Consider the following 16,884-nt stretch of genomic DNA (forward strand, 5'->3'; position numbering starts at 1 on the left):
GGGCGGCTTTGCAAAATATAATTGAGAAGCACTGCTATAGGCAATGATTCCAAATTGAATTAAGTTCATTCCTGTTCCAATTAATTTGCCCTTGATTTAAAAGAAGAATCTTCTTCACTGTTAAAATCTCACATCCACTCTGAAGTGCCTCCACGTACCCCAGGGGTACATGTACTTCCATTTGAGAACCACTGCTTGAGTACACCACATATTGAATAGTGTCAAACATACGGCCTGCGGGCCAGAACCGACCCACCATTGGGTTTAATCCGGCCCGTGAGATGATTTTGTCATGTAAAGTATAATGCAGATAAAAAGAATAATACCTTTGAAGTTTTTGGTTTTAAAGTCATATAAATATATACCATGATTTAATTGGTCCGGCCCACTTGGGAATATATTTTCCTCTATGCGGTCTGCAAGCTAAAATTTGGGCATCTTCCTCAAATAAATGCTATTGTGTGTGTCCCTCCCTAATCCAGGACCAGGTGCCAGGAACCACCACGTCCACGGTGCTGAAGAACCTGCAGTCTGATACCGAGTACAGCGTCACTGTGGTGCCTGTCTACCATGAGATGGAGGGATTGCCACAGACAGAAAATGGGAGGACCAGTGAGTAGCACTTGGTGTTTTTTTAGATCTTAAAAAAAAAGGTCTTAATATCATGATGATGAAAGTATATTTTTAAATGGCACTTTTTGCTGTGTAAAAAAATGTACATTTTGTTCTAAAAAAATTGCCACCTAATATTTTTGCCTTCACTTGCCAGACCCGATTGGGGGTGTGAAGAATTTGCAGGTGGTGGACCCCACTTTCAACACGTTGACGGTACGCTGGGAGCCGGCAGTGGGGAACGTGCGCAACTACAGGGTCACGTATTCGGCGCAACCTGACGGAGAAAAACTCACGGTATGCGCCATCCCGTCGAGATGCTGAATCTCCATGATTCAGTATTACGTCGCTGTCATTTTTTGCACATGGAGAGAGTAACACGAAAATGTAATCAATACTCAAGTGTTTCTTCTTTGTCTCATCTGACCACAAACAGGAGGAGGTGTCAGGCGGCACCACCAGCGTGATCCTGAGGAACCTTGACACGGACACAGTGTATAACGTGGCCGTGGTGCCCATCTACCCCGACGTGGAGGGCATCCTGCAAGCTGACAAGGGCAAGACCAGTAAGTGCAAGTGTCCAACGGGGAAAAATGTGTGACTCGGAGCGCTCGCATTCCGGGCCGGTCCGTAATTGAATAATTGAATCTAGTGTTGAGACATGGACTTCATTGTGAGACGTGATCAACAAGTTCTGGAATGTGCTCGCACAGCGGCGATCGCATTTCTTGCACAACCAAGCGGTTTCACCTTCAAGGGGAAGTCAAGCCCAAAACATTATTTTCAATAATCTGTGCTGTGCGGCCAAATTTATCCAAACACAGCATTCTGATATATTCTGATATTCTGTTTACGGAATCAGAATTAAGCTGCAAAAGCTTAATTGTTCATTTCAAGGGGTGGGCATTTTGCTACTGAAAATGACATCATGGTTGCTCAGGCAACAACCAATCACGGATCAATTTTTACCATTTTTAAACTTGCATAATCTAATTCAGTAAACAGATTGGTTGTTACCTGACTGCGTCCGCACTATGATGTCTAATCCTGTTGATAACCGTGAGATAAACAAAAACTGGTCGATTCTGTTTTTTAATTCTTATTCCACAAACTCAAAAATAATCAGAACGCATGCTGAAACGAGCAAGGATGCACGGAACAGATGTTTGCAAACTACAGCCTGGTCGTTGGCCATTTTCGGCCCGTCATCCAAATTTTTGCTGCCAGAGGCATTATTAAAAATACTTGAAATGGCTTGCAATGCTATATTAGAAAAACTAATAACAATGTTTGATGGTAGTCACCGAAATGAGAAATGTGAAAAAAAATCAAAATGTGAAGCCTTGAAGTAGAAGTTTTTATTCTGACGTGATAAATATAATGTGTAATTGCTTGCTTGAGTTTTTTTTTTTTTTTTACCATGTTTAATATGTTAAAGTATAAAAAAAAAAAATCTGTTTTCCTGTGTGTGACCCTCAAAGGAAAAGGTTTGGACACCCCTGGCATAGAATTTAATATACACAATAACCAACATAATACTACAAAATAATACACTTGTTTTAAACCCATTTAAAAATATAAAATTGCTTATTATGAGACTTTTAAAAAGTTTTTATAGTCTTTTCCAATGCTCCCATACTTCCATGTGCACTTTTCTCCAAATAAAAGGTAAAGTGTGCTTGCTTCAAGCTATTTATTTGGCACTTCCTGGAAACTGACACAAAAAACATAATAGAACTAAAAAGGTATCAACTTAAAACTTATAATTTTGGTTGCTTACTGCTAAAAAAATGACACTAGAACCACATTGTTTGAGCTGTCATGTTCTCAGCTTCATCTTTTTTTTTTAAAGAGCCTCTGGATGGCGTGAAGAACCTGCGCGTGAGCGACCCCACCACCAACTCGCTGCGAGTGCGCTGGGACGCAGCCGAGGGCGACGTGCGCCACTACAGGATCACCTACAAGCCCGTCACGGGAGGAGACCAGCTCATGGTGGAGACCTTCTCATGTCCTTTTCTACTTTTGTTTGAAGTCTTGTGCTCAACAATTTCCGATGTGTTTGCCCAGATTCAGGAATCAGGCATGGCAACCAACACGATGCTGAGGGAACTGCAGCCCGACACGGAATACACGGTGACGGTGGTGCCCATCTATCCCGACATGGAGGGAAAGAGCATGTCGGACAACGGCAAAACGAGTAAGGCCATCAACTAAGGGGCACTACCCCGAGGAAGCCTTGAGCCCTAATTTGTCGTCGCGCCTTGCTAGTTGGAAAACTGATATTTGCTTTGTTCCACAGAACCACTGGGCGGAGTCAAGAACCTGAAGGTGACGGATCCTACCACCAGCACACTCAAGGTCACCTGGGAGCCAGCTGAGGGAAATGTGCGCCAGTATCGACTCTTCTACGTGCCCGCTGCTGGCGGCGCCGAGGACATGGTTGGTGCCCGTGTTTACCTTCTTCTTCTTTCCTATGCCAAATATTAGCTACAAAATTGAAGTGCATTTTCAAGTCCGGTAATTCCGACAACTCGGTGGCCCGAAAATGATCTCTTTGAAATCCCTTAAAAGCACATTTGTTCCATAGCTGGACCATCATCTTTTTCTCAAATGGATCAAAGATTTTCCGTTATAAAGGTGTCAAAATAACAGATAAATTGCAATCAATTCATGACAGTTTATGATTTTTTTAAGCACATTAATCATATATAAATCTCTAACTTTATGCTTTCCATATGCTGATTACATCCCTTTAATGCATCGTTGAAAGGAGCTTGTTTACGACAGAAGCAGCTCAAGTTTAGCCAAATACATAACCCACAGCTAGCGATAGCGACATAGATGCTATTATAGCAGGCCATAGCAAAAGCTCTTTACAAAACGAAACACGAGAACACCCCACTTTTCAGCAAGTCTGCAATGGGCAGGATGAACATAGTTTGATTTTTTTTTTTTTTTTTCCAATTATTTGCTGGGTGACAGGAGAAAAGGGCATCACACCTGATGGGGGAAACTAAAAGTTACAACCAGCATTTGAGACTTGACCAATGGCTGCAACTGTATCTGTCAAAGAAAATAAATGATGGAAGCCTTTTTTTTCTTGTTTATCAATCTTTGTATCTGTGTTTTTTTCTCAGAAATTTTTAGGTGGGATTTAAAAAACATTAATTAGATCAATTAGTTTCAGATCTTAATTAATTAATCTCGCAATTTGTAATCTCTTGGCAGCACTAGATTTAACAGATTTTTTTTTTTTTTTTTTTTTTGCAATAACGGTGTCCAAGGGTTGGCAATTTGAGCACTCACATCCTGATTGGTGCTATGTTTGTATGCAATCAGGAGCAAGTATCGGGAGGAACCACCAACACGGTTCTGAGGAATCTCCTCTCAGACACCCCTTACACCATCACCGTGGTGCCCGTCTATCCAGAGGGTGAAGGTCTGCGCCAGTCTGAGCTTGGAAAAACACGTAAGTCCATCTCCAGTCGCCCTTTTTGCACGAGAGATATGAAGGAGCTTGAGAAAATGAAAAAGTAAAGGACTTGGGATTGAGCCCTGTGGGATGCCATTGTGCCGATCAAATGTAAAGAAAAAAAGCCTATATTCTTGTGACTTACTCTGACCAAAGAAAAGTGATGAACAAGAAAAAAAGCATCACACAAAAGTCGCTAATATCAACAGAACACAAATGCTTTTATAAACCAAGCTCCACTTAGTGGATTCTTAATGATTTCCCCAAACATCAGCATTTATGTGTGTGCGGCTTTACAACACGCTCTGTGTGTGCGTGCGTTGTGTTGGACGGGTTGGCGTGCAGACGGCGTGTCGCGCTCACTCAGCAAAGTCCCGTTTTAATTGGAGCGCCGTGCAAAGATTCCACAGAGAGTTCCAGTGGCAAACATCAAGTTCAAGCTTTTGTTGATGTCTGTGTGATGCGCCGCTGAACACTTGGACACACAGAGGTGGCAAAAAGTACTCACAAGATGTACTTTTTGTGCAAATAGTTGCGAGAAAATTGAAAATTCACCAGACAATTTTGAACATAGTTAAAAGTAGGAATTTAGGGAGTAGAGCTGTCACTATCAAATCTTTTTCAGATCAATTATCCTGTCAATGATTTCATTCGATAATCCCTCCTCCACCCGCTTTTTTAAAATAATCTACTAAGGTTGAATGTGTGTTAAAGTGAATAGATATAACTACTCATTATTTTTTTTTACATTTTAATTTTTAGACCAACACATTTGCCTATACTAACTGGTCAGCAAAAACGATTAGCTTTGCATATCTGTTTTTTTTTTTCCTGTATTAACCACCAACTACTGTGATTTTCCTTTTCCGCTGTAATAATTGAACGTTACTTTGATTTTAGACACTATTTCTTTGAATTGGAAACTATGCCTAACACGTGATATACCCTCTTCTTTGAGGTAGTTTTTCACCATTGCGACACTGCAAATGTCTGGAAAAAAAGAGTACATGTAGAAAGAAGTTTTCATTGGTGCTTTAGGTGGAGATATTTAGTCAACTTATTTTTAAAGTCAACGTACCCGTCTTGGTCAACTATTTTTCCACAGTCCTGTTAGGCAGTAAGTTAAAACACTGTAAGAAAAAAACAAAATACTCAAGTACAGTAGGAGAGTATTTGTCAAAGGTTAGTTGCCAGCACTGCTTGTGGGGGCGATGGACGGGATTGACAAGGATGAAGTCACAAACTGGAATGCGAAACAAGACTCAAGCAAAAGGAGCAGACAAATGGAAATGTGCTGAGGTCTCATTGTGCTTATACAACAGCAGTTGTGTAACTGCTGACCACATCGTCTGCAGGCTCTTTCACTACCTACTACATACTTTTTTTTTTTGTTGCTCTTCTCGGAGCGTCTCTGAGTGCCATGCGAGCGCTCGCGCACATCTGCTTTGATTTAGCGACATCAAATGCGAGAGCTTTTCCTTCAGGACACTTTTGCTCTTTTTTCCTTCATTTGCAGCCTCATGCTTTCCATCAAGCGGCCCCGTGACTAACCCATTTCCCACACGGAAATGTTTCACATCAGCGAGCCAATTTGAATGTCTCGCAATAGACAACCCAAGTAAATGTAAAAGGCACTTTCGGAGTGATGATTCAATTCCTTGAGGGGAACAACTCCGAACCTCTTTGACTGTATGTGAAAAGAGGATTGTTATCAGAACTGAATCTTAAAGTTTGTGAAAAGTGCTTATGGTGCAAAAATTCATTATCATAGAGGATAAGATCAGCAAAATATCTTAATTCCCCAGATATAAGACACACTTTTTTTTCCCCAAAGATGAAGGCCAAAAGTATGGGTGCATCTTATAAACGTTAACATAAAGATTTAAATTTTTTGTTTTTCGACACCTTTTGAGGAAGCCGAGTTTTGATGCACAAATATCGCCCTTATGCTTTCTTACAATAATTAATGTAACAGGATGAGCTAGATGGCTGTCATTTGGCTGTTAGCAGCAAGTGACTGTAGCAGCTAACAGCAGCTCTTGAGGTCATTACGGCATTATTTTCAATAAAAGAAGCAAGTAGACTGAACCAATGAGCGAGTCCATCCTTCACACACATGAATATTACTAAAACGGAGAGGATCATTTCAAAATTATGATGTCTCCGGCTGAATCAATTAAGAGTGCACCAGTTCGAGAACACGGAAGGGTATTCCTTTTGACCTGTTTATTAATTGCCATCATTTAGCGTATACACACAATCATAAACTTTGTGGGACACAGATTGTGCGAGTATTTATGGCAAAATCAACTCGAGCTGTGTCGTGAAGAAAAGGAAAAATTGGTGTGCATTCAAAGTTACACTGGCGCTGCGTTCAGTGACCGCTCACAATGTGGGAAATCTGAAACACATTTACCCTGCAAGAAATTTATAATTATGGATATGAGCACAAGAAAATATGAAGAGTTTAGGTAGATGAAATTATTTCTGTTTTGCTGTAGTTTTAAATTATTGCCAGTGTTGCGTCCCATACACAGCAATTTAGAAAATACCCAAATTTTACCCTATACACAAGCGCGTCATATATTTGGGGAATTACGGTAGATCTAGACAGCGCTGGAGTCAAATCCATCCTAAAGTTGGCAAAGGTGACGGTAGCTTTTCATTTCGTCAGGGTTTGTTCAAGGTAGCAGACGTTCGGCAGAAGTTGCTGGCAAAATTTTCTTGCGACAAAAGCTGTACTGGCGAACATCTGGCGAACGTTTGCGACCTTGAACGAACCCTGGCGAGATCAAGAGCCAATACGTTCGACAGCAGTCTTCAACTTTCGCCCCTCAGTGGGATACTGGCTTTATTGAACTCAGGTTTGAGTCGAAAAGGTCCGAGTCAAGTCTGAGTCCACAAGGCAAGAAACCTCAAGACAAGAACAAGCATTGACTCTCACATTCACTTTTGGACAATTGAGAGTCGTCAACGAAGCGTACATGTGTGTTTTTACAACATGGGCACAGGGGAGAAAATGAAAACTCAACTCAGGCAGACCGGAGCCGAAATATAAACCCCCAAACCTCAGAAGTGGGAGACAGACGTGCTAACCGCCCTTCCACCGCTCAGCCGCATGGATACCTGCAAATCACATTTCTTCCCTTCTTTTACATGTGTAAAAATCATCTTTGAATTCTTGGAAGAGTGCAATCTTACCAGTCCTGATTCCCAAGACTTTTCAGGAATTCCTGTCATGCTTGTCAAGCAGAGATTTGTTCTCATGGGGAAGAACAGCATAAATTGCATGTCGTTTACTCGCGCCGACATTACGCAAGCTAATGACAAGCGGGACAAGGAAAATGCAGAACCTTTGTCTGTCATTCGCTGAAGTTAACCAGAGGCAACTGGATTCTTCTCGGTTGTTCAAGACGTTTCGCCTGGAATCCGTAATACACTTTTTTGGGAGTTTTTATAATATCAGAGTTAGTAGAAGCAGTTAAAATGTTTTCGACAAACAATAAGAGAATTAGCAGACCTATTATCGGCTGGGATGATGACCATTTCGTAAGCGCCACTGAAACGGGACACAAAAAGCGTCTTGCATGTGAAATCGGGAGGTGTCCCGCCTCCTTATGGCATGAAAAATATTAAAGAAAAATCTGAGAGAATTACTGTGTTTTTACTTTGTATCTTAGAGAGCAGTCATAAATCATCAATTAATCATCAAGTAATCGATTATCAAATTGATCGTCAGTTTAACAATCGAGTAATTGCTTAAAGCGTTTGTTTCACCTAAAATTGCCCAAATGTTTGGATTTCAGCTTTTCAGTGGTAATTATTCTCTGTAGTCTTTTATGAAATCTGATTTGTAATCAAAAGGTGAGATTTGCAAACATCAGCTTTTACTTTGGAAAACCAGGACCGAACCAGTAATTCAGTTAAAAAAAATGGTTAGAACAACATCAATCCCTCTCATGTGACATTGCTTGATCATTATTTATTTTTTTTTTTCACTAAACAGTTCTAAAAAAAATCAGTAATTGGTGGAAATAAATGGTTTTGTTATGCACTTCAACACAAAACGAAGTTTTATTCCATGATCCACTTCATCGATTGAATAACTGATAGAATAAATAATTTGAAAAATATTCGATAGTCACAGCGCTAGACCGATTACTGTCAATATTTGGCATTTTGACGAATATCGATAATTGTCTTTTTTAAAGGAAAAAAAATCAAATGTCTGATAATAAATACATTTAAAACGTGTTAACTTCAGAGGACTATTTAACAAAAATAAAACTAAACAAAGATTCTGTTGATGCTGGGAATTTACAGTAAAAAAAAATAGAGAAACTCTTGTTTACATTTTCATTTAACTATTTAAAACAGTGTTGTCCAAATTTAGTCCTCAAGGGTTGTCCATGTTTTTCAAGTTTCTTTACTCATTAGCATTTAAAGCCTTGACTACTTGACTACTAATTATATGTTTCAAATATATTGGTCTATCGTCGAACTTGTCGTAATACCAAGTTGGACTTTGACGTCAGGACAAAGACCTAAGTTGGATCCGATTGATCAGCTGACTTGCGCTTGTGCTCCTTGCAGTTCCCCGCACGCCCCCACGCAACGTTCAGGTGTTCAACCCCACGCCCAGCAGCCTCAACGTGCGCTGGGAGCCGGCCACGGGTCAGGTCCAGCAGTACCGCGTGGAGTACGTCCCCTGGAACTCTGCCTCGCCGCCCCAGTCGGTCAGTCTCTTTATTTCAGCTAGAAACAATGCTTTTTTTCCCCTCTTTTTGTTTTCACAACAACATATTTAACTCTCATTATATTTTGGGGTTTTGATGACCTTGAAGGCATCTGCTGGAGGAAGGAGAGGCGTGTCAAATGCAGTTAATTCATTAAAAAAAAAGGAATCAATGCATAAACAAACAGTACATAAACAGATAAATACAATGAACTACAAAAATCCAGTGTATGGTAAATGCAAATCAAAACATGTGGTTGTACAAGTTCTTTTCAAGGAGTACAGTGAAGTGCAAAAATAATGAAACAGTATCAAATGGTGCTGAAGTGTCTCATTTTGAACTCTGGGTGGCACTCACTTAATGACATTCATGACTGAAAAGTCGAAAACTCACAAATACGTGCTAACTCTTGAGCTGTAAAGAAAATACATTTCAAAAGAAATACAGATCTTTTTATAATACGAAGCTGAATGTCTGGAAATGGCCTTGATGGTGAGCACCGCCCATGGTGAGTCTCTTTCAGGCAAATGAAAGATTTTTCCTGCGCCGAGCACGAGCAGGATGAAGGTACAGTATATGCTAATGCTAATACCAGTGTGGTGTTCCACTTTGCGTCACCGAGGCGATCTTCGAAGCTATTTGGTTCAACCGTTTTGTCTATTGATTATGGACTAATGTGTTCAATCCTACTCATTCCTCTTTTAATGCTTCACAAAATCATATTGAGGGCCGGATCTGGACCGCGGGTCTTATGTTTGACACCACTGACGTAGAATGTCTTGCAATTCTTTGTTAGTATTTGCCAGAGGAGATCCTGATAGATAATGTGCTGATGATGCATGCTCGTGGCTGCCAGGAATGACGACACCATGACATCAACGCGTTGTTTGATTTGTTCGCAAAAGGTGCTGGTTCCCGGCAACGTCAACAACGCCTTCCTGGACGGCCTGATCCAGGACACGCCCTACCGGGTCAGCGTGGTCGCCATGTACCCTGACGGAGAGGGTCCGTCGCTCAAGAGCAATGGCAAAACCTGTAAGGAGAACTTTTTTAACAGTCATAAAAAAAGTGTTTTGACTGACAGAATATTTCGGTCCTTTCAGTACCGCGCACCGGACCTCGGAACCTGCGTGTGTTTGAGGCCACCACCAACTCTCTCACCATCGGGTGGGACCACGCCGAGGGTCCTGTCAGGCAGTACCGCATCGCCTACGCCCCCATGACGGGAGACCCCATCACCGAATATGTGAGTATGCGAGCAGTCAAAGTTCAGCGTGTCAAAAATGGTCAAACTTTGAGCTAGCCTCACTTTGAATAAACTAAATCTCCAAAAAAGAAGAGGCCAAGTGCGCTTGCTTCAAGCTTTGTCATATCTTTTCACAAAAAGTTTCATTAACATAATGCTAATATGCAAAGAAATACCTCATAGATGGACTAATGAAAATTAGCATAGAAGTCAAAGTAATATAGAAGTTTTAATTCCATTTTAAACGTGAATAACTGCTTATCCTCTGCTTCAATCTGTTTTTCATGTCTGAAAAGTCAAGCTAGCTATATGCTAAGATGTCATGAAAAATGTCTTAAATGGGCTAATGAAAATTAGCATGGATCTCAAAGTAATAAAGAAAAGTTTTTAATACATTTTAAACGTGCAGAACTGAATATCTTATGCTGTTTGTCATGTCTTCTACCAAAAGTCAAACTAGCTACATACTAGCATGTCATGATAAATGGGCTTAAATTGGTTAAAGAAAATTAGCATAGATGTCAGAGTAAAGAAGAAAAGTTTTCATTCCATTTTTCATCAAACATGTCAAATTGGGTCGGTCCATCAATAATTTCATTACTCCGTCATTTTTAACATTCTTAACCTTTAAACTTTTCAGAGTATGTGATTTCTTTGCCAATTTCGTGCAGATGCATTATTCTTAGACCCCTTGATAATCAGCCATAAAAAATTTTTTAATTATCTATATATTTAAAGTATAAATGTGCAATTGCTCTAAATAAGAACTTACTAAAAAATGAAGAACCACGATCAAACGAGGAAGTCTTGTACGGGGAAAAAGTGATGCATTTTGGGGTCATTTCAAAGTCACTGCACAATTTGGGTCAACTGGAACCATTCTCACCGCACGGCCTTGGTTGGGCGTCCTAACAATGCGGTGAAGTCACCCGTCATCCCGCTCGCCGTCAGCTCATAAATCACATGGCGTTGATTGGTGGGAGTAATTACATGGCGGCCTTAAACTAACAGCGTCGTCACCACCGTTTGAATGGGATTCATGAGGAGCTGAAATACTCATGGCAGCTGCGAGCCTCCAAATTTGTACACAATGGAGCTTGATGGCTGACTCCATTTTTTTTCAGGCCTTTTAAAGGAACACTTTTTAGAAAGGCAGCAGTTCAAATTATATTCCCACAATTCGGCAACCTGAAGCACACAAGCCAAATATTCACTCACATCTTTTTTTATGCCGCCATATTTTGACACTCAACTTCATCGACATTTCTTGACCGATTCAAACCATTCCTACTTCAACATGTTCTAAGAATTGAAACCTTCCTGTGCTATTATTTTTCTCACTCCTAACTTTCACAGTTTTCCCACAATTCAACGTTTGTCTCTCCCAAAATTCCCATTTATTCCCAATAGGGAATTTTGAATTTTTTTTCCATTTGAAATTCAGCCACTTCAGCTTGTGATCAAATTTTCAACAGCCCCACAATTCATCCGTGACAGAAATTCCATAATTTTCCCAAATAATTTGCACATTTTAAACCATTTTTTTTTTCACAGTTTTTTTGTCCTTCAACCACTTCTACATTTCTTGACTGGTTCAAACCATTCCAAGGCAAACATGTTCTAAAAATTCACACTTCCCTTTCATCTTCAGGCCATGGTCCCGGGCAACAGAAACAACGCCCGGCTACAAAACCTGCACCCCGACACCCCCTACAACATCACGGTGGAGGCCATCTATGCCGAGGGCCCCGGAGGACTCCTCAACGGCAACGGACGCACAAGTGAAGCAATTGAAGACTTCATTTTAGGAAATATGCCGTCTACGTGTTCATTGGCCAACATTTTTGGTTTTATCGCCCACAGTTGGCCTGCTGAGCCCAAGGAACCTGCGCGTGTCGGATGAGTGGTACACGCGATTCCGAGTGGCCTGGGACCCTGTGACGGCGCCCGTGGAAGGATACAGAGTTATATATTCACCTAGAGGAAGCTATGGTAACATTGCCTTATCTATATGCATGCCTTAACAGCAGTTTCGTTTTCCTTTCAAATTTAGAGCAAATGAACTGTAAGATTGAAACATTTTGTGTGCCATCCCCTGACTAAAATACTGACAGAATAATGTGGAAGAAAATGAGCCAAAAATGGTCAAAAAACTGCACAAGGTTTAAGGGACTTTATAAAAGTGTTTAAATAATTAATGCATTTTTTATGCTTTCAAATTATCAAATCTTTCCAGTAATAAGTATTTCTTTTAATTTTTTCATGCCTTTTTTCAAAACCTAAATTAGCATAACTGTTCGTGCAGCCTGTGATTGACTGTTCATATTTTGCAAAACTGTCCACATTGACTCTGACTTTTTCCGTCAGGCACCGAGCAGCCCATGGACGTCTTTGTGGGCGACATAACGTCCTACACGCTACACAACCTCAAGCCCGGAACCACCTACGATGTCAAAGTCTTGGCGCAGTACACCAGTGGCGCCAGCGCCCCTCTCGCTGGCCCTGGAACCACACGTACGTTCCGCTTATGCTATGCTCTGTTAGCTTCTCATGCTAGCTTGTTTGTCACCCTATGGCTAAAATTTATTATTTAATGCCCGGATTAGAGTCTGGACCTTTTTTTGAATACTACACAAAGTCATCTTGAGGACCAGATTAAACTTCCTTGCGAGCGGTATCTGAAGAAGATATTTTATGATCACTTTAATCAGAAAGAAAACATTTTATTGCTGTATTATTGCTATTTTTTTAAGCCATGTAGCTAAAATTATGACTTTTTAATTCTGATTTTTTTTTGCTTCAGTGTCACTGAACGTGACCAACATGGAGACATTCAACATCGCTCACGACAAGTTCTGCATCAAGTGGACAGCTCACCGGGCGGCCACATCGTACCGCATCCGTCTCAACCCGCTGGAACGTGAGTGGAGTTTTTCACATTTTCTTTGTGTTTTGCAGCCTGTCATGGCCGTCAAAGATGCCTTTTAAGTGAACCGGCAATGAGAAAGTGAACTGATTCACTGCCATTGACAGAGGGATAAGTGAAAAGTCCATTTGAACTGGGCCGGCAGTGAATGAGGTAACGGGCGGCAGATGTTTAGAAGCTCGTCTCCAGATGATGAGGTCATTGAGATGCTGGGGTCCGCCGAGTGAGCTTCGGACATGCTGCAGGTGTTGGCCTGGGTTGAAAATGGCCCATCGGCATGTTCTGTCTCGTCATATAAATCACATAAAAACATTCTGAAATGGTTTTACCCTCCCTACAAAATAGAATGTTTATTTGAAACGCTAACATATAATTCAAAACACCATGAACGAGCAAATGGAAATGAGCACTGATGTCATGCTAGGCCCGGGCAATAAATCAAATTCATATGATTCATTTGTCATTTTAAAATCAAAGATTTGTAAATTACATAAACCCCAAATGTACATTTTTAACCGTAAAATATTCACATTTTGTCTATAATTCTTGCAGTACCTGTCATTTTCAGACACTCCTTTAGCCTAACACTGGAAAATATTGGAAAAAAATATATACAAATGCATGCATTGGATTGAATGTCTTGACTCTTAAAAATGAAAAATGGCATCTTTGGGATTGATTAAATTAATTTGAGAACGGAATTATTCTTCCCGAGTAATTAATTCTTTAAAAAAGGTATTTTTTTCACTTGCTGTGAACTGAAAATGACATCAAGTGTTCTGAAGCCTCAGGTGCCGACCAATCAAACACGTTTCCGTTTATGAACATCACATGACCAATAAGGGAGCTGTGATTCGTCATTATCTTAGCTGAGAGCGCAGGTGATGTCGAGAGCAAGTTGAAAATTGTGTTTTTAAAGGTAATATTTGTACATGATTATAATAATTTAGTAAGATTATTTAATTTTCAAATGAATTATCAACCAAATATTACCTTTTTGTTGCTAACAAAGGCAAAACAAATGGACTAGCTCTTTTAGCCAGTTATGCACAAGTTATGAATGTTAGGTTTATGTTAAGACCTTTAAATCGGTACTTATTATTTTTGTGAGAATGTTTTCAACAGCATTTTTTTCAAATAAATCAAACCTTTAAATAAAGCTTTGTTAGGTTTGTATCTTTAATATTCATTACCATTAAAATTCGTTCAAATCATAAGTATCCTAAATGACTTAAGAAATTCAAGATTTTATGAATACTATTATTAATATTATTAATATTGTATATCGCTCTAAATCAGTGGTGTCCAAACTACGGCTCGGGGGCCATGTGCGACTTCTTTGTAGAGAAAAAAAAAATCTTGGATTTAGTGGGGGAACTCTTGGATTTAGTGGGGGAACTTGGATCTAGTGGGGGACGATTTTCCAGAAATCGTCCAAAAAAATGTTCGCGTTATTTTTTTTCTTTTCTTCATTTGGAGCCAAGCGAGCGGTATGGCCGACCGCCGCGTCTGACTTGCGTGTCCGTCTACACGACATCCTCCTCTTTGATTCCCATATGTTTCGCATCGCCATGCCGACACGGGTCAGTGGTTAAGGAGCAGGAAGAGGCAGCATGTAAATATTCAGACGTGGCCAAATGATTCAAATCTGTCCAGATACTCATGGGACTCTTGTTCTCAAGTCAGTCATCGTCAAAGTGAGGTAACTCGTAGTGAAATTAAAAAAAAAAACAAAACAACAAAGAAACAGCAAAAAAAACACAAATACAGACCAAAAAAGAACCGACCCTTCATTTGGGTCAATATGACCTAATTCTCTTGGTAGTTTTATTCAGAATACCCCCCCCCCCCCCCTTTTTTTTTTGGGTTGTCAGGTGCAAGCAACATTCTGAGTTTTTTGTGCAAAATACTTTTTTATGTGATAATAGACACCTTTCAAAGTCTGTTTTTACTATCACACTGTCTAGAAATGACATAATATCCGAAATCATCTCATTGAGGAAATAAAAAGAAAACAAAGAAAAAAAACAGGACAGAAATGACATGCTCTAACAACTGGGCTAGCAAATACTTGCAAACAGCACAGGAACCTCAGAAGGTGAAAAAGAAAATCAACTCAAATTTTTTGTCACCTTGCTTTTTTAAAAAAGAAAACAAAACAAATTGTTCGATGTTGGGAAAAAAATAAATCCAGAATGCCTATCATGCTGGTGGACTTTGATGGACTGACTTTTATATTATCGGCCAGCAGCATCGAGCAGAGGTCAACACGAGGTCACCATCCCGGCCGGCCTGCCGCAGTACTGCTTCGACGGGCTGTCCCCCGACGCCCCGTACATGGCCAGCGTCTACGTCCAGACGCCCAACTTGGAGGGACCCGGCGTTAGCATCAAGGAGAGAACCCGTGAGCGAGCCGGCGCAAAGCGCCGCTGATCCCAAACTTGCGGCTAACGGTCCTCGTCTTTGTTTTGTGGCAGTGGTCAAGCCGACTCCCGCGCCGACGCTCCCGCCCACTCCCAGCCCGCCGCCTACCATCCCCCCCTCGTGGGCAGGTAAGCCCCCTCGGCCATTTTGCTCTAATCCTTCCTGATTCGATATCTTAGCGCTACTCGGGGTTCAAATGGTAAATTTTTATATTTTATGAAGTATAGTCATAGACTTATTATTACTCTCGTTCCTAAAAGACCAGGGTATAGAACGCAGCGTTAATTTTGGGGTCAAATCCTGGAACTTTCTATGTTACTGTGTATAAGGTGCACCAACACTTTGGCGACAAAACTATAGCAAAGAGAATAAATATCATCTTTAGTTTGTGTAGTTTGTGTTTTTCAGATTGTGCGCAGTCAGTGAACGCCTCGCAAGCGTAATGTTGAATGCGCTCGAAGCGGTCCCTTTTCTTCACGGCGCAACTCATTTTGCCATAAATACGTGAAATAGCACAGCATTCGTGTTTCACCAGTATATGATTGCGTGTATATGCCAAAAGACTGCAATTAACTCTTTCAGTGCCAAGCATTATCTGAAAAGGGAACCCCTAAGTGACAGCTGTTTTCGAGCATTATCACGGATCTTTCAAGACCAACAGAATATTATCTTTGGCTATGTAGACATTGATGATACCATATGAAGGATTGGATTCATTCTTTACCTAGAAAAGGAAAGTAAGATTCTATCTTATTACGTTCTTTAGCAATCAATGTTTGAGAATAGGTTAATTGAGTGACACCAAGCTATTTTTGACAATAGGAGAAGATGAGCTTTTCTGTGAAATAACAGTGACTTTGACACAATATATTTTGTTTAGTAGCATCTGAAACAAACAAACAGTCTTTCCTTTCAATAAAACATGAGCAAAAACAGTGAAAATGTGTTTTTTGATGGCAAAATATGCTTGCGTATGTCTCTAACTACATTACAATGGTGCTTGATTAGCATATTAAGGGAGCTCTGATCATGGCATCTATCCATTCATTAAAAAAAATAACATAGGCAATAAGAAATCTTGTCACTGGTACACAACCTAAGTATTTTACATGACGAAAATTCTCATCAATGGCACTGTAAGAGTTAATAAATTGGTCAACTGGAAAACCTTTTTCGTGTTCTCAAACCGGTGCACTCTTAATTGAATCAGCTGGAGACATCATAACTTTTATGTGATCCTCTCAGTTTTAGTAATCTTCCTGTGAACAAGGATGTACTCAGATGTTGGTTCAGTCTGCTCACTTCTTTTATTGAAAATAATGCCGCAACAAACTCAGCGTGAACTGCTGTTAGCCACCACAGCCAACAGCCAACTGACTCCGCCCTCTAGCTCGACCTGTTACGGTAATTATTGTAAGAGTATGGGCGATATAAAAATTCACATCTGTGCGTCAAAACTCGGTTTATG

General features: G+C 40.4%; 1 protein-coding gene across 1 annotated transcript in view; it reads left to right on the forward strand.

The window, feature by feature from the left end:
• The window catches only part of col12a1b (collagen, type XII, alpha 1b), a 101,742-nt gene that overhangs the window by 63,792 nt on the left and 21,066 nt on the right, over positions 1-16,884 (forward strand). Inside the window, exons 38-53 of the mRNA XM_088403185.1 lie at positions 483-612; positions 770-909; positions 1,049-1,178; positions 2,465-2,604; positions 2,680-2,809; positions 2,912-3,051; positions 3,952-4,081; positions 8,678-8,820; positions 9,726-9,855; positions 9,924-10,066; positions 11,718-11,847; positions 11,930-12,052; positions 12,434-12,580; positions 12,870-12,986; positions 15,244-15,396; positions 15,470-15,544. Coding sequence (XP_088259311.1) covers positions 483-612; positions 770-909; positions 1,049-1,178; positions 2,465-2,604; positions 2,680-2,809; positions 2,912-3,051; positions 3,952-4,081; positions 8,678-8,820; positions 9,726-9,855; positions 9,924-10,066; positions 11,718-11,847; positions 11,930-12,052; positions 12,434-12,580; positions 12,870-12,986; positions 15,244-15,396; positions 15,470-15,544 — 2,101 coding nt within the window. The remainder of the gene's footprint in view (positions 1-482; positions 613-769; positions 910-1,048; positions 1,179-2,464; positions 2,605-2,679; positions 2,810-2,911; positions 3,052-3,951; positions 4,082-8,677; positions 8,821-9,725; positions 9,856-9,923; positions 10,067-11,717; positions 11,848-11,929; positions 12,053-12,433; positions 12,581-12,869; positions 12,987-15,243; positions 15,397-15,469; positions 15,545-16,884) is intronic.

Source organism: Hippichthys cyanospilos, chromosome 20, assembly GCF_059441005.1.
Source record: "Hippichthys cyanospilos isolate Australia breed blue-spotted pipefish chromosome 20, RoL_Hcya_1.0, whole genome shotgun sequence".
Classification (NCBI taxonomy): Eukaryota; Metazoa; Chordata; class Actinopteri; order Syngnathiformes; family Syngnathidae; genus Hippichthys; species Hippichthys cyanospilos.